Genomic DNA, 18,389 nt, shown 5'->3' with positions numbered 1-18,389 from the left:
TACTAATGAGAGAGAGAGAATGATCTGTCCTACCTCATTCCAATAAAGAACCAGAGGCTTGTATGCATGGTCTACGACACTGTTTTTTAACCCGTTTAGAGCGTCGAACGTTCAGCGCCCAGTGCTGAACGTTCAAATAACAGGTGGGGCCGCGTCGGCCAAAAGACGTGAGCAGCACTACCAAGGTAGTGCACGTGACAACCGTTGGCCGACGACAGCACTTAAGTGGTTAATACACAGTGGTTGCATGGTTGAGGATTGCATGAATTCAATGGGCATCGCAATAGTAAAAGAAGATATCCCACTTTTGAATTTTTGTTTATTTATAAAAAAAAAATTACTTGAACAACTAGTATCTCATTTACAAGATTATATACAACAACACACATCACAATCTTACTTTAATTTTCATTTAAATGGCACTTGGTATCACTATGCATTTCAGAAACATTTTGGTATTTCTAACCCTTTTCTTAGAAAGCGTGAATTGCTGATATTCATGTTGTGGGAAATCTGGAGTCAAATTAAAGGTTACCGAGACTTCTACTTTGAGAATACCAGACGCTCAGGCAACCAGGGTATTTGTCCCATTTGAAGGTAATCACAACTGTGTCAGAATCTGTAATTAAAATCCACCAATGCATGCAACTTACATTGCTCTGGCTCTTGGCTACTTCCATGGCGTGCTTCACATCGGGTGGCTCTTGCATGATTGCATAGTTAGACTTGCCCTTCTCCTTCTCAAACTTCTCTTTATAGATTTTCTAATGAAGGCAAAGAAAATGGAAAGTTAGAAATCGTGCAAATCTTGTTGACAAATGGATCTCAGCAGTCACTTTCCAGTAGGAGCTCAAATGAGAGCCTTAATAAGGTCCCACCGCTAGGGCAACCCTATCAGGTGAACATCGACAGATAAGGCATATGATCTACCCAACAGTACAAGAAGCTCAGGGCAGGGGTTATAAGACATGCATCAGTGTTCATGATTGTCATCTCCAAACACTTTTTTCTGCCTTTGGCTCAACGATAAATACCCAAAGTTGGTGTATTACTGTCTTGCTCGCCAAAACATTTCAGCATACAACAACTTAATTAACACTATGAATTATCAACTTTCTAAAGCTAATTTCTAGTTACTTCAGCAAAGAAGGGGAACACGTTTCCCCAAGTACCTTAACCCTGGTGCAACCGCGTACTCCGCATCCCACCAAGACTCGTTACCCAGCTTAGTGCAATTAACATATCTGAATGAAAGGTGACAAGATACTGCATCAGCACCTCAATTACATCATCAAATATTCTGAATTAATGAATAATGAATTAATAATAGCAATTCGAAGGCGCATATTACCTTGCAGAAGGTGTCTTGGTGACAGTGTTGCAAGCTATATTTTAGAAAAGGTTGAATTCAATGTTTATTTAAAGCTAAAAGTGCGGAATAATCTCAGAGTTGCTGTGTCAGTGAATTCCACAAGGAGAAATGTCTACCAACTTTTGGCTCCAGCTTAATTCCGGGACAGTAAATTAGCCCTTTGTCTTGCCTTCATAAGGCTTAGGAGGACAAGTGTGTTTAGATGCAGTCACTCATGTATGCTAGTACTAGATTGTTGTGGCACTTAAACTTCCAGCACCCCAATCTGCAAAATGTATGTGCTCCTTAGCCAGTGTAGTAGCTTCCTCACTTGTAACATGTGAACTGCAACACAGTCATAGGCGACCATGTTGTTACCTCTACACAGGTCATGTTATGTCTCGCAATAATATACAGAAATTAGCCCCTCCAGCATGGACCAGCAAACAGAATCTTTGCAGAATTCATTTTAAGCTGGTCAAAATATGACGCAGTGAATTTGCTCAATACACCCCAACTTACAACCTACTCTCAGCAGATATGAGTTGCCTGTTCACCCCTAGAACCTCTTGCAAGCACAAGTTGCCCAAATGCATATCAGAGGTAGCTATTCAATGGACTAACCTATTCACACAAATCCAATATGCCCAATCAATGATGCAGTTCAGATTAACGATTCAGAAAAGGGGGTGGTGATGAACAGAGTGTCTGAATTAAGCAGACCACTCTTACCCAGTCCAAAGATCAGGGCTTGATCCATCACCGTTATTTAGCTCATTGCACCATCAGGATTCAAGAAAGCCGGGCCGACGACGGCTGAAATGCCAGAAACCGGTCCCCGGTAGCTTGTTTCCTTCCCAGTATAAGAATTGGCTTGGTAGTTTGGTTTGCCCTGTTCCCATCATGCACTGGGACAGGAACAGACTAATTTGCATGTAGCCAGGTTCTGAGCTGGGATGGCGCAGTGAGCTAAAAAACGGTGATGGATCAAGCCCTGATCTTTGGACTGGGTAAGAGTGGTCTGCTTAATTCAGACACTCTGTTCATCACCACCCCCTTTTCTGAATCATTTTGTCCACCATAAGCGTGGAAGGGTATACTCAGATGTGAGTCCCTTGCTCATTGCACCATCAGGATTCAAGCAAGCCGGGCTGACGACGGCTGAAATGCCAGAAACCGGTCCCCGGTAGCTTGTTTCCTTCCCAGTATAAGAATTGGCTTGGTAGTTTGGTTTGCCCTGTTCCCATCATGCACTGGGACAGGAACAGACTAATTTGCATGTAGCCAGGTTCTGAGCTGGGATGGCGCAGTGAGCTAAAAAACGGTGATGGATCAATCCCTGATCTTTGGACTGGGTAAGAGTGGTCTGCTTAATTCAGACACTCTGTTTATCACCACCCCCTTTTCTGAATCATTTTGTCCACCATAAGCGTGGAAGGGTATACTCAGACGTGAGTCCCTTGCTTATTGCACCATCAGGATTCAAGCAAGCCGGGCTGACGACGGCTGAAATGCCAGAAACCGGTCCCCGGTAGCTTGTTTCCTTCCCAGTATAAGAATTGGCTTGGTAGTTTGGTTTGCCCTGTTCCCATCATGCACTGGGACAGGAACAGACTAATTTGCATGTAGCCAGGTTCTGAGCTGGGATGGTGCAGTGAGCTAAAAAACGGTGATGGATCAAGCCCTGATCTTTGGACTGGGTAAGAGTGGTCTGCTTAATTCAGACACTCTGTTCATCACCACCCCCTTTTCTGAAGCAGTTCAAATTAAGACATAACACTGTCCTATTTTAACCCTATAAGTGCTGCATCAGCCCCATTCCCCCTTTTTTTACTCCATTTTTACCCACATCCTTAAACCTCCAATGCCATTTTGACCCAGGCAGGGAAACCAGTTCCTCCTATAGCTGTGTCTAATGTGTGGCTGTACTGACCACAGGATAATCAATGTATTTTCGCCCCCTTTGAACTGGTGCAAAATTAATTGGGTCACAATGTCCGTAACCACAGTCTGACATGTCCACATTCATGCCAGCCGCCTTGCCCAGCAGATATCGATTGGACATGACCAATGTAACTGAGACCGACAAGTTCGTAAGCAATCAAATGTAACTTAATTTACTATGAGAACCGACCCTATGCTCTAGCACCTGAAGTAGTTGACCTTTGTAGTGTGTGCAACACAAGTACAATACACAGATATAAACACGGATACAGTGATAGCCATCTGCATGGATCCAAAAGCATAAGGGTGGATGTATTGTGAATATATAGCGAAAAGGATAGACAGAGGCATATGTGGATAGATCAATACAACAGAGAGAGGGGCACCCAGATAAACAGACAGATAGACAAGCAGTGAGACACCGAGTGGATAAAAGGGCACACTGGGACAGAGTAACTGAAAAAAGGAAGAGAGGGAAATAGATGGAAACAAAGATGGGTGTTTCTTTTACTTTTGTGGTCCTGAAAATAATGTTGGAGCGTACATTTATCCCAAAGTTATTTGCCTCTAGTTTGGTTGAATGGTACAATCATTTACAAACATGGTTTACTACTGGGAGTGGTGTGCTTAAGGAATTGAAACAGAAGGGGACATAAGGAAGGGAGAAAAGGCAGTGTAACCTTTTCCTTGTGACAGACATTGTGCTCTGGACGAAAAGGGTGCCTCACACAGGGTGAATGCATCATGCAATCTCATGAGTCTGTGGGTCCTGCTGCTCAGGGAGAAGGGCTCAACTAACCCCTGGTGAGGACGGTTCTGAAGAAATAACTTACCCCACTGAAATTCTTTGTCACCTCCTTGACATGGACTGTGTCGCGTGTCTCCGCCAGAGTTGTAAAGGTGCCTATCGGCAGCTGCTTTTTACTGTCCTCCTTGTACTTAGTCTGGAAAGAAGGTGCACACAAAAGGTTTCAGGAGCTCAGAGGTGGAAAAGGAACAGATGCAAAAACTCTCGGTTTAAGGCATGACTTTCACCACAAAGAATCACTTCTGCAGAAGGCTTTTAATGCCTGCAAGAAGCAGAAAAACGTTCTATCTCAAAGCCTATCAACCAGCAACAGAGACCACATGCAAAGAAGAACAATCACAAAATAACCCCAACTTCTTTCAGGACTTTGTGAAAAACATGAGAACCTGCCAAGGGTCCTATACATTCAGCCTTTCCCCTGTATATATCCACCAGGGTAAGCGATGAATACAATTGTCTCTTCTTCTGGCGCTCACACTATGCCACTAAGTACCAGGTGTTCAGAAGCACTGCTTAGGGCTGTTTAGTTGCACATATGGGTGACTGAATATTGTTCTTTTCCTTCTTACATTTTCAGTCATGATTTTTATTAACATTGCGTTTGCACAGTCGAAACATGCGTCATGGGCGGCCATCTTGTTACCTCTGATATAAGACTGCTGACAGACTTCGCATGGAGAATCTGAGGTGTGTCTGAAACCACCTTGAAGTCCCCTTGGTAGGTGCCCTTCTCATAACGCGTCTTGTATTTCACCTGTACATCAAGAGATACAATTAGTCTGTTTTTTCAAACAAAGAGCATGTTGTGATTTAGTGAATGTATGCAATGAATTCAAGTAATTTCCAATATTTCTACCGTACTTCGTTATTATATTAACATAATGCTTGGGAAAAAATTACAGTAGTGAAAAAAGAGTGTCAGTGCCAGAAAAAGGCAATGCTGGCACACTTGGGTGATCGTTAACTGCACTTTCTCGTCATATCTTGCTATCAGCTCCTTTGGCAAAGTTGACAGAAGGTATAAGATATTTAATTTTTGAAAGATAATTGAGGAATGTAGCCTTTCCAGCCCATTGAATTTGTATAAGAAATCACAGTTTTGTGAGACGCTATGGCCCTGCTTTGACGCAGAGTCCATCTTGTACTCAAACCTTTGTTACTTACAATAACAAGTAGTAGATATCAGTGTCTGCTGGTGAGCTCTTGCACTTATGTCAGCTTTGTAGTTCTGCACAGTGCACACCTGCACACCCGTACACGTGCACCCTAGCAACAAAGGCAGTTGCGGTTGCTGCCAATATGCAGCGGGATGGGGGGGGGGGGGGGGGGAGGCAGGGCAGCAGCAGGGGGGAGTGAATAAAAAAAAAATACCTGATCCTGCGGCCACCTCACACTTCTCCTATTGCTCCTTCATGCTTCTCCTGCTACTCCGAGTCCCAACGGACCCTGGGACAGACTCCCCAACCAATCCAGATGCTACAATCAAAATATGAGCGCAGCGCTGGGATTGGCCTGAGCGGGCTGCTTAGACACTCTACTCAGGCAGAAGGAGTTTATGTCGTTTCTCCACACAGCTGTAGAACACAGCCGTGTTGAGTAACCTAGCTGTGCATGTCTGTTGGCCGGCCTCAGACGGCCGTCCAAACAGACATGTGCACCTGAAGTGCACAACCACTCCTCCCTGTGACCCCAGCTCCGCCACCCCCTGCATGTACTGGCTCAGCCAGCATGTGAAAAATAAAACAATGTTAAAATATTGTTTTATTTTTCAGCTGCTGGCTCTGAGCCAGTGGGGCGAAGCTCCTCCGCCATTGCGGAGGAGCCACCGCTGCACAAACGGTGAAGTGTTGAGCAGTTGAGGCTGTTGTCCAGCAGGCTTCTTCCTAATGAATATGAAATATGCTTTGATGGCCAATCGATTTCATGTGTGGGCTACCAGTCACCCGCAATGGATTGGAATGTACACGCACATGCAATGGATAGAAGTAGTTGCTGGAAGAAGCCAACTACAAGAAAGGGAGGTGACCCACATGGCCACCGATTATCCACCCTTGAACAAGCTGCGATGTCCTATCCCTACAGGTGTGTAGGTGCCAAATATTCATGAATAGAAGAGTCCATCCAAGTAATTTCCTTATTGATGAATCACTAATGCCCCGGGCTAAATAAATTCAAATGATTGCATTGGCACAAATTATTGGTGCAATCATTTAACACTGTGGTGTACTACGCCACCCATCGGCAGCAGGTTTTGAATTGTTTAGGTAAAGGAAAACTGCTTCTGCAGCCATTTAATGATTTACATTCACCTTTCCGCCCTCTAATACACATACCCTTAAATCAATGACCATTGCAACTGCACTAAAACATAGTGCCTTGGATCAGATTGTTGTAACGTATTGCAAGCAAGTCAAGAACGAGCAAAAGAAGAGATTACTCTGCAAAGAACAAGTCTGTTTCCAGTCACTCACATTACTGTTCATTTCAGCATTCTTCAAAGCCAACACCATGTCCTTGTCATCTGTGATAGAAAGTTTACATCCCTTCAGCCACTCCCTGTCCAGCTTGTAGTCATACTGTGGGGAAGAAGAATAGAAGTTAGTTACTGAGCATACACACTGTTTGTGCTAATGATGATTAGAAGCACTGTCTACTGTGTATCATGAAGAAACAAGACACAACTTCTTGAAACAGAGTGTGCCACTCTAGGAGTCAGGTCTTTTGGTTATTTCTGTACTTTGTAATCACACATGGTTTTTCGGTTCCCATTGGAGCAGGGTCAAGACTGATTTTGCATAAGGTGGCATGATGTGCAAAATAACAATGGACCGGGATGCGGTCCTGAGTGATCACCAGTGGTAGGGATTAATCAAGCATTCCATCCATCACTTTTTTGTACACTTGATTGTGCTGCCCTAAGGGGGATGAGTATTTCCAGACGTGGGTCCCGTGCTCACTGTGCCAATGGAACCAAGCTAAATCTGACTGATGAAACCTAATAAGGGATAAACAGGTCCTGGGTTGCTTGTGTTCAGGTTCAGGAAGGACCAGGCTTGGCAGTTTGGGATGGACTGTCCCCTTTGGAGCAGGGTCAAGACTGATTTGTGTAGTTGCTGGGTTCAAACTGAGGTGGTGTGGTGTGCAAAATGCTGATGGAGTGGGATGTGGCTTAGAATAATTACTAGTGGCTGATATTAACTCAGACATTTTATCCATCACTTTGTGTATACTTTTTGTTTAGTTCACTTTACAATAAAGCTTGGTCCAGATAAATGAATGTACTTTATACTATATTTGTAATTCTATTGAAAGTCGCTTCACATTGCCTGCAATCACAATGTGCAAATGTGCTTTGCAAGATATTCTTTCCATGTCAGAGTCCTGTGGGAAGATACAATAGCGCCATTGTCGAAGCACTGGCGCCTCACTAAGGCCCTTCTTATAGGTCGCCTTTAAATTCTAATAGGGACAGCAATGGGAGTTATGAGTCTGACTGGAATTATGAGATCCACAGTAAATACAAACATCTGGTGTCTTCCTCCCACAGATGCCACCTGCATCTCTCTGTGAAAATCCTGAGAGAAATTAGGAATATGCAGGGGAATTGGGTGTAAAATTATTGATACCTCCAGTAATTCCTAATTTCTGAGGGGAGCACGAGGGTCTCAGTCATAATTCCTAGGGACTCTGCTCCCTTTAGTTACCGATGGTCCTGACCCGCCAGGTACTTGGCATGGAGAATTGCCAGGGCATGTGGAATGATGCCCTATGGTTAAGACTGAAGGCCTGATTATGCGAGGCCCTTTCCGAATGTAATAATTTTCACCAGTGGGGGCTGGCGTCTACGGGGTGGGGTGCGCACGCGCAAATATTAGTATTTAAAAACGTATCTGAACCTCCGTTCTCCGCACCGAAACTTTTCTCAGGAACTGGATGCAGTGTGGGCGCCCATCCTGGTGCTCCTCTAATGCTGTGAGAGCTGCGCTTTGATTAAAGGGAGCGGCCTCTCTCGCCACCTCTTGGGATACTGGAACCCTGCACTTACTCTAACCTAGATGTCTTAAGACAGCTGGGTTAGAGGTTTCAAAGTGCACATGTGTGGCTGCCCATCGCAAGACAGCCGTCCAAAGGGACATGCGCACTTTGAGAAGTGCACAATCAGCACAACCTCCTCCCTCCTGCTGTCATTCAGCAGTGGCCCTGGCCCCACCCCATCCTGATGCTCCATTCAGGATGTGAGATTAAAAAAAATGGTAATGAATTACCATTTTGTTTTTCATCTTTGGGGGTGATTTAAGTGGGGAGATGCTTCTCCGCTCTACCAGAGGAGCTGCCCTTGATTAACGCACCCGATAAAATACAACAAGATGTTCGAAATGTATAGGGTGTCATAATTATTGTCTATTCTAACTTTAAGAGGAATAACGACAACAAGGTGTTCAGAATTTAATGGGCATGATAATTATCACTTATTCTAACTTTAAGAGGAATAACAATGCTTTTGGTAATGACAGGGCAACATAAGTTAGCAATCATAGTTGCTAGGCCATTTTCATGATATAAGATAGCAGCAAAGCATCTCATGCTTTCATAATCCCTTGAATGGAATTAGGTACCAGCCCTGCACCTTTAATAATCTTTATAACCAAGACAGATATGTAATATTTAAAGTATGGACCTGAAGCTGTTGTCGGTGCCTGACTAGGATGGTATAAGGCAGATGAAATGCATTTTAAGATAACTTATTGCCCGAAATATGGTAATATTAGGCATCAGTTTGAATTGTGGGGTATCTTCGTGCACTGAACGTGGTACTATAAGCTAGAAGGCATCCATCTCACAAAATCTGAATGCCTTGCACAGGATGATGATCAGCACAGTATGGTATATTGTTTTTCTTTATAGGCTTATATATACAACTCTTGTCATCCTAATACCTGAATAATTAAGGTGAGATTGTATTTATAGCTCTCGGCCTTTTTAATGAACTGAGTAGGATACTATAAGACTGCAGCCATGCATCTTTGCACCTTAGGAAATTGACCAAGATAATATAAAGGACCATGCATCAGGTGTTCTAGGGAAAAAGCCATACATAGTTGGAGATCAGTCCCCTGGATCGGATTATATGACACAGCAGCCATACCTTGCGGACTATCATGTCCTTAATGGGATCAGACAATGTAGCCGCCATGCATTCTGGGTAGGTTTGCACCCTGAACAGGGTGTTGCATGATAGTAGCAACACATATTAGACTATTTCCATGCCCTGCATAGGTGCAGCCTTGCACCTCTTGCCACTCTACTGCCCGGATGGATTGATGTGAGATTGCTGCTAAGCATCTCAGGCTATTTTCATGTCCTGCTTGGGAGGAGGCAAGTCAGCAGCTGCGCATCTTGTTGACATTTCTTTTCTTCTTGTTGCCTGGATGTGATGCTGTCAACATCCTATGCAATCGCATGGATCATATATTGATGCCAGGATATCATATTGGCAATCTTGGGCAACACTTACAAGCTAAATTGTATCATTAGAATCTATTGGTCATTAGCTCAAGAAATTCCACAAGAAAAATCAGATAAATGTAAGATTGCATCACTGAACTAGATAAAATAAATAAATACATGCAGATATGCCAGTCATTAACTGTAATTCACAAGGCATAGTGAGCATTACTGTGCATAAGTACGAACAAAGTTCAACTTCTAGTACGCTGTCTCTTGATTTCTACATACGTCGCTTTGCTGCAGGGACGTCTTTGCATTGTGCACGAAGTCTGGCCTGTCCACCGTCCACTGCCAGTGCGCTTTATTTGCTTCATATTTCCTCTTGTAATCCAGCTGTAAAAAGAATCAAAAACACACAATTAAACAATGTTCCCTTCTGCAGCCGTACTGTTCCTACATTTATAACAGGACCCTGATCTTTCTTAACTTTACCACATTACTGCATCCTACACCATCACCATCAGTCACACCATCATCCTTTCCAATATCCTCCCCAAGACCTTCAGAATAAAAAAAAACATTGTGTGGCAGAAAGAGATGGTGCTGGGAGTCCAGCTGTCTCTTGATTCTGTGCAAGACCTTCATCTCACCACTTGGAAACCTCCTGGCCATGTCAACAGGGAAGAGGAAGCAGGGCTTCATGTATGTCCATGGATGGCAGTAGGGGGCAACAGTGCTCCTTTTTAGTGACTTTGTCTTATTTTCCATCATTAATCTTTGACCCAGGGCAAGACAGAGAAATGTAGAAAAAAAGGACAGACATTTGGGAAGAAAAGCTAAAAAGGGATAAAACCGAGATGGACGAAAAAGACACTGGGAGTGAGATAAAGTGAGAGGCAGTCAAGTGCAGGCAAGTGCAAAAGAGGCGTGTGGTGGACTCAAAACTAGGCGGCCCTGACATTCGGTAACAGCTGCCTCAGCAATGCCTGCACCCTCAGAAAAGCTCTGGACCCCTGCAAAAGTTTTTGTTTTATAGATAAAGCACTGAGCATGAAGTCGTTCCACCTGTCTTTGGGGACATTGCCTCCAGCACCCTTTGTCTCCATCACCATTCACCAACATTCATCAGCCTATAATGTCTTGAGTTTGGACCCCTGTACATTGTACAGAGCAGACACACCACTTGCTGTTGATAGAGCTTTCTAAAAAGTTTGACCTGCTTCTAATATGTATTATTATACCATACACACTAACTAAAGTTCAATAATTTTTTTATATTATGCAGGCATTTTCCACTTCTGGAGTGAACAGCATTGCAGATGCCTCTCTTTGGGGTTGTGCAACGATTATAAAAACTAAATGGCAGGCCTGGGCAAAATATGCTTAATTTTCTTTTCATAAAGTATGCGAAATACCCCAAAATTTACAAAATGGTATTCATTATTAATATGTCAAATTCTGGCCTTGGCACTTTACACAAATTTTTATTGTGGACATGTTCTCACATTTATTTTGGTGCAAAGATACACTTTATGCTAAAAAAATAGAGTAAAATCGCACACAATATGAACAACAGCCACTCCTGTTTGGTTTGTTTGCTTTCTTCTTGTGCTCCCGAGATAGGATGTTCACCCGGGCGAAGTCTCAGCTATGTGAAGCATTGGAATGGCATAATCACAGTAATTTCACATAGCGTGAAAATACTAGTAAATATGCAAGATTATGCTGTTGTAAATAAAAATTTGCACGCTCCCACAAAATAGCGCACGTTCTATTGTTACTTTAATTAATTCTTATTTTTTAATTCTAATACAGATATCAAAGTGTTAGACCCTGTGGTTTATTGCTGGCTGGGACGCATCGAGCCAGTCAGAATCCATCACTCTAGATAGGAGGAGTACGATGCACATGTCTGATAAACTGTGCTCACCCTGGGGTAGCTTAACACCAAGCAGTCAGGCTTATCCTCAGGGTTCAATTTAAGGTATTGGCACAACACTACCCTCACAACACACTGCGTGAGCCACAAAAGACTCCACACTGTCTGTATAAAACACCGGTCTTTGTATTACACACACTGAAATCAAAACAAGATACACATTGTATATACACTTTACAGTTCTATGCAATTGTCGAAATTTCCCATTGAAATCAAAATGGGATAGAAATTGTATATGCACTTTACAGTTATATGCAATTGTCAAACATTCTCATTAGCAGAATGGTCAAGCAGCCACAGGTCTTTGACTATGCCTCGTGACCCAGCCCCACAGTCACTCAACTACACCAGCCAATGATACATGTTGCCCCTGGTGGTGCCCCATTGACTAGACAGTCAAAGCCCTTAAAATGGAAAAAACCAGTTATTTAGTCTCGTCCATCCGGATTAGACATCCAGGTGGCCGGCGGCACCTGCACGAGTGCGGCATCACTGTCCCCCGTAGATAAAAGGTTGTGACCCAGGAAGCTGGTGAAATTCCAAGTCTGGAAAAATGTTTTCTCCTCAGGTGAAGGTTTGTATTGCTCTATCCCATGACAGTCAGTTGTAAGTGCCCACAAGGCACATGAATCCCCTCAGGCCTCATCACGATATTCTCCACAACAAAATACCTTGTGACGTGGGTCCAGGGAGAGGGACCCAGCCACCTCAGACAGAGGCCACAATATCAGGTACTGTCGTCCTTCTGATGTGGCGATCGAAGAAAGTCTCAGCTCCCAGATCAGGTTTCCCTAACACCCCTTGGACACCACACACTCCAGAGTGTAAGCTAGCACAGGTCCCCTGGTTGCAAGCACGGGTATCTCGGACTCTGCAAGGTTCCCATGCACTCTTCAAACTCCTCACATTCTGGCTGGCACCTCAGGTGGCTGCTGATCTTTACAAGCACACTCCTCTGCACAGTGAGATGACGGTATATGTCAGGAAGGTCCTTGTCCCAAGCAACTATCACTTCCACCTGTTTCGGCCGCACCCTAAGCGGTCCTTTTGATTTAGTGGAAACTTTGAGATCCTTTGTGTCCCTGGGATCTTGTGGACAGGAGGCTAGCCAACTGGCCTTTGGAGAGTTTTATGTACTAGGGCCACAACAGTTGCCACTTAGCTGCAGGCCGGCAATGTCCAGGCAAAATCCACCAAGTGATATTCCCCTTCCTGGAGCACGACAGCTCCAAGCCACCACATGTCTTAGGGATAATCCATTTGCAGTCCCTACTGCCCCTATGATTCCTTGTGTCAATGTGCCAGCATCAACGAAGCGCAGTATGGTTCCAAATCCAAAAGCATCTCTACTTTCAGAGGTCAGAGACCCAAGAGTTATACCCACAATGGCCTTTGAAGATGCAATCTGTTCAAAAACCCTTTTGAAACATACAGGCCTTCTCTAAATGTTGTCCTGTCTGCCATCCTCCCCCAGGAAGTTTCATCACTATCTTTAGTGGGGACATGACCCTGCCCCTTAAAATCCAGGTGCCAATTCCACTCCCAAGTAACTGTCCCAGAAAGGCCCCTCAGAGTGCGAAGTCTGCAGTTTCCCTTCAGCCCCTAAATTATTTATTTATTTATTTATTTAACGATTTGTAAAGCGCCTGGTGACCCGGAGGCATCCCCGTGCTGTAAGAACTTGAATAGGCCGAGGAGGGAGGGGGGAGAACTTATTTGGGGAACAGCAGAGTTTTAAGCTGTTTGCGGAAGCGTAGACAGGTTCCAACCGCAAACAGCGAGGGAGCGAATTCCAGCGTGTGGATGCTTTTACTGAAAAGCGACGGCCACCAGTGCGTACTCTCCTGAACTTAGGAACATTGGCTAGTCGCTCATTGTCCGAGCGCAGGGATCTCGAGGCTTTGTACGGGGTCACCATATCTCCCAGAATGGAAGGGCCTTGTCCATTGAGGAGTTTGTGAGCGATGCACATTGCCTTAAACTCGATCCTCTCTCGCACTGGCAACCAGTGGAGAGCCTTAAGCGCTGGTCTGGCAGAGACTCTGGAGGGAAATTATGGCCTTCTATCAGGAATGCACACATGTAGCTGTCCCCCCACACACCCAGATGTAAATTGGAGACAGCCGACAGGCACTTGGAGTCATGAGCATTGAAATGCCCACATTCTCAAAGAGACATTTCCACCCATGTAATGCCGGATCCACTCGCACTACCTCTTCCCTTCACCGCACCATGTCACCAGGGAGAACTCCGATATAACAAGAGATATGCAGAACCTTGGCACTTAGATTCACTCACAGGCCCCACCAGGGCAAACCTGTGGCACAATCGACGAGATACCTCTGTGGGAGGCACAACAACAAGTGCTGCAGGCCCACGGAGGAGCATTCAAGATACATGCCCTGGGTATTTCTTACCCTTAGACAAGGGACTTAGAGCATACTTGAATCAGCTAATTATGTATACACCAATCAACAGTATGTATATGAAAAGCACAGCACTTTGGGCCTGAATTAAAAGAGTCAAACGCGCTCAAAGTCCTAAGGCTAGCAAAACAAGGTCTAAACATGAAGTTGGTGGCTAAAAAGGTCAGGGAAGAACATGCCAAAAGATGCCTGGTCCAACAGTTAGTAACACAAGGGAAATTCATGTATATAATATCAAGTATCTTCGGTGGAGCTTAACAGTTTACTGTACACCACTTATTCCCTCAGCAGTGAAAAGCCATAACTATCTCAACACATGTTTATTGTGATTTACTCAGGTCTATCTTCAAACAGACCTTTATGCAGAAATAAGCTTAATCAATTCTTCTCCTGGGAATTTAGTCCCACGTATCCCTTTTTATTAGTGCTTTAGCCCACCCACTAATGTTTATTGATGATCTCTGGCCACATATTAATTGGGATACCATCTGTCATATATATTGTGTCCTAAATATTATTCACAAAAAAAAGTTCCATTGTCTGTTGACTTAATATTATTATCTCCAAAGGAGTGATATTTTTGGAACCAATACTTAGGACACACATTTTGGTCAGATGGTTCGGTTAGTTCATTACATACTCTTGTATCTTACAGAGGCAATTATCGAGAAAGAGTTTTGTGATCTTTTACCAGCCAGAGGTCAGTGCAGAATTATTGTGCTATATTCTGGCTTCTGACAGGGCAAACCTTTGTCCATGACATATAATTATGAATAAGCTCATTCTCATCACCCCACGGCAAGTCCTAAAGTGCTGTTTAATATCAGAAGTACAATTTAATGGTCTGCCTTGAGGGAGACAGAGACCTTACATACATTCTGGATATTATCATATTTCTTGTTTCTCAAACTAAGTAGATGCACATGGACTTTTGACGTATAAAGCAAAGCGAGTGATGAGAATAATTAAACCTACCCAGTTTCCTATATCATATGGATACGAAGAACACCACAGATTACCCAACCAGTCTTGGAAGCAGCCATACACACACTGAAACATGCTCTAAACACTGTAGTCGCACCTCAATGCTTAGGTTGGAAGATGCACATGACCGTGAAGGCATACATAGATGTTTGTGACCTATACTAATCCATGAACTGCTCTATTAAATGATACAGTGCATGAAAGCTAGGTTAACCACATAAGGTGTTAGGCTTCTAAAGGTATGCCCATGAATGACTGAGTCAATGCATCTCTAAAGAGCACCCTGCAGGAGTTTCAAAAGTACATTGTTTGCAAGAGGGGGTGAGGGTAACGGAATGGAGAACAGTGTTATAGATGCTGGGACTAATGGCCCAGAGCTCCAATACATGCAAACACCTCTCAATTGCCCAATAGTGCACAGGCACTAAAAATTGAAATTTGAATATTCTTTTGAGCATAGTGCTTTTCTTAACTTTTTATTGATAGGTCAATGTCATTTTCAAAATGAAATATCTCTTGATATTCCTGAATACCTATTATAAGGGTTGAGTATTCTTGGCGTTCTGTTTCCCAACCATCAATTTTGTATCCAGTTCCTTGGCCTGTTGTTCAATTGGACCATTTTAAAAAAATGCCATTCGGCTATGCAACTCAATTCATTTTTTATCTAAATTACTATAATCAGTCATTTTACGTGTGATTGTATTTTTAATTCATCTATTTAGTTCATTTACGCTTTTATGATTATTTACAAAAAAATGTGTATAGTTCGGAAAGTTAAAAAAAAAGTATCCCTTGCCCTTGGTCATCCTGAATGTGGGAACAATGAATAACTGTGACCAGTGAGTTGCCCCCTTAGTGCTTTCCCCTTGATGGCTTGTTCCAGTTAGTTGAATTTAGCTTAGCTACTTAAACTTTGCTCCCTACATCAGGTGGCTGAAAATGTTAAGCTTCCTCAGTTAACTTCCTGTTCATTGCTACTCTTTCTTTGATAAGGAGCTGTGGATATACAATCCATTATGCTATGGAGCAACTTCGATGAACCTTAAGAGATATTCTCCCTATGTAATATGTACAGTCAAAATTACACATAAACTGTCTCCCGCTGCTTGAAACTCACATTGCTGATGTCTTTGTAGGCTTGCTTTGCAGTCTTGATCTCCACAGCGTCTGCGATCAGGTTGCAATTGCCCTTACTTTTCTCATAAAGTTCTTTGTATTTCAACTGCATAAAGAAACAATATTTGCAATGAACGTGACTCTTACGAAAGATGCACTACTGTTTACTAAGCATAGGCTAAGAAGTTCAAAGTAACTTAGGTACACATTAATACAACTTATATTTGTATTCTTGTTTTGCCAAATCAGTTGCTAACTGATAAGCATTACTGTGATTTTTTTTGTTAAATGCACATATTTCTTTTTTTTTTTTAAACAGTGAATGTGAATTACATCTATAAGAAACATGGACCTTGTCCATTACACACTACACAATGTGACTCACAACCTTGACATTGAAATGTTAGGTAATCACTAGCAAGAGATCACTGCTTGCTGACAATCTCTCCTTAGTGCAGGGTCGCAATCTAAGTTAGTTGTGCTTTAAATATATATTAACAAGTTTGGCATGTGAAAATGCATGGTGTCCTGCCTGGGACTTATTGGTGACCTGTGATGTACTTACTTGACAAATGTGAAGCTGAAAGACTCGTTATGTGTGCATTTTGATTGAGTGGACCGAAAACAGAGATTCAATAGGTGTATGGCATAGGTAAATGTGCATTTACCTCACTTATTTTATCCTTGACCTTGCGCATGTGCAGCAACAATGGCGTATCATGGATGGAGGTGTATCCCTTGGCCTTGGCTTTCTGGTACTCCATCTTGTAAATGATCTAAAAGAATTCATGAGAAGGAACATGCATTATCATACAAATTGAGATTATTTTGTATCAGTCATAAAATTAGTCTACATATAATTACAGATGTTGATACTATTTAAATGCCGTCTTAGTAAGTCTTTCTTAAATGAACATGCTTTGTCTAGCCTCTGTCATTGATGGCTTTGGCATCCGTTTGTACGTCGGCCACGAAAACCCCCAAATGCAAGTTTCTTGAAGGAAGGAAACATGGTGGCCACACATAATCTGGCAATGTTACAAGCTATTTTCTTCAAGTTGAACTGGACAGTATGCTTATCTCTACTGGTGATTGTTCTGAACACTCCCGGGAAGTGGTCATATACCTTGATGATGTGCAATGTTTGTCATTTTTGCACTGTCTGCTCACAAAACCACCACCACTCATGTGGTACAATAGGAAAACTCATGAGCTTATGTCTCAATTTATGATTTTATGTTGCTTCAATTTCTCTATCTCTTTCTCCATGAGGTGAAATACACTCTTTGGCCTTCAAAGTGAAGAATGCAGGGCAGAATTATGGCCACCCTTAACAATGTGTCTCATATTGGCTCTCGGAATCAGAGACGCTTGTCAGGAAAGCACTTAAGACCTGGATATTTACAGCTCCAGGCTCCCTCTGTCATTCTTTGATGTAATCCATAACAGTCTGAATCTTCTGTTTTACTTCCGATAGTGCCAAGATGTTCCTGCCGGAGTGACCTTGTGCTTTATAAATACACAAAATCAAATCAAATCGAAGTTATTAAAATATGTTTGGTGCCGCTGTGGGAGATGCTTTCACTCCTGGTCTTCCCACTCTGCTCCTCTAGTCCGTGTATTATAGAAATTCCACATAAAAAAGTAGTTAATGTTTATAAGCTAACCAGCTCTAATCACATAGCTCTGCCTTTGGTAAAAAAATGTGCCTTTGCTACTCATAGAGCATATCCAGTACCATCATCACTGAACTAGGAAACTAAGGGCAAGAGTCACTCACTCACTGAGGCAGATGCGGCTAACAAATTGTTAATGAAGGTGTCCTGCGACATCTTCTCTCACTCAATGTTGTAAAGCTGTTTTTTCTAAACCAAAAAAAGCTCCAGCTTGGGAATGATTATTTGTGTATACCAGTCTGACAAAGGAACACAATTCCAGAGGAAGGAAGGAAATCAAGAATTTGGTAAAAAAAAATAGTTACAACATTTCTTTTCAGATTTTTCTATTTTTCTCAATGTATATGCCACCTGATTGGAGAATTAACATCTCAGAAAAACCTAAAGATCTAAAAAAATTCAGGCAGCAAGATCAAAAAAGTAGGAAAATAAACAGTGTATTTCTCTTTAATAATCCATGATTGGTGACATTTACTATTGCTGTTCTGCTATCTATTCATTAATGCAAATAAAGGAAAGACTTCTGCAGATTAAACTGTAAGAACATGGTGTTCTGCTTCATCCTTAAGAAAGCAAATGTCGAAGAGCACAAATTAAACTTGCTTTTACAGAAAATGAAACAATATAACCTTCTACGAGGTAAAACATAAAAAACTCAAAATATCAGCTATTCCTATTTATGAAAGATTTTTTT

At 42.6% G+C, this 18,389-nt stretch overlaps 1 protein-coding gene across 44 annotated transcripts in view; it reads right to left on the bottom strand.

Moving 5' to 3' along the window:
• The window catches only part of NEB (nebulin), a 402,407-nt gene that overhangs the window by 90,626 nt on the left and 293,392 nt on the right, over positions 1-18,389 (bottom strand). For all 44 annotated transcript variants that reach the window (XM_086957193.1, XM_086957196.1, XM_086957192.1 and 41 more), the window contains 7 exons: positions 16,688-16,795; positions 16,021-16,125; positions 9,840-9,944; positions 6,575-6,679; positions 4,747-4,857; positions 4,129-4,239; positions 654-764 (listed from right to left, as the gene is read on the bottom strand). In XM_086957193.1, the coding sequence (XP_086813319.1) occupies positions 654-764; positions 4,129-4,239; positions 4,747-4,857; positions 6,575-6,679; positions 9,840-9,944; positions 16,021-16,125; positions 16,688-16,795 (756 nt within the window). The remainder of the gene's footprint in view (positions 1-653; positions 765-4,128; positions 4,240-4,746; positions 4,858-6,574; positions 6,680-9,839; positions 9,945-16,020; positions 16,126-16,687; positions 16,796-18,389) is intronic.

This window comes from Lissotriton vulgaris, chromosome 2_1 (assembly GCF_964263255.1).
Source record: "Lissotriton vulgaris chromosome 2_1, aLisVul1.2, whole genome shotgun sequence".
Classification (NCBI taxonomy): Eukaryota; Metazoa; Chordata; class Amphibia; order Caudata; family Salamandridae; genus Lissotriton; species Lissotriton vulgaris.
This window is presented reverse-complemented; position numbering and strand designations above follow the sequence as displayed.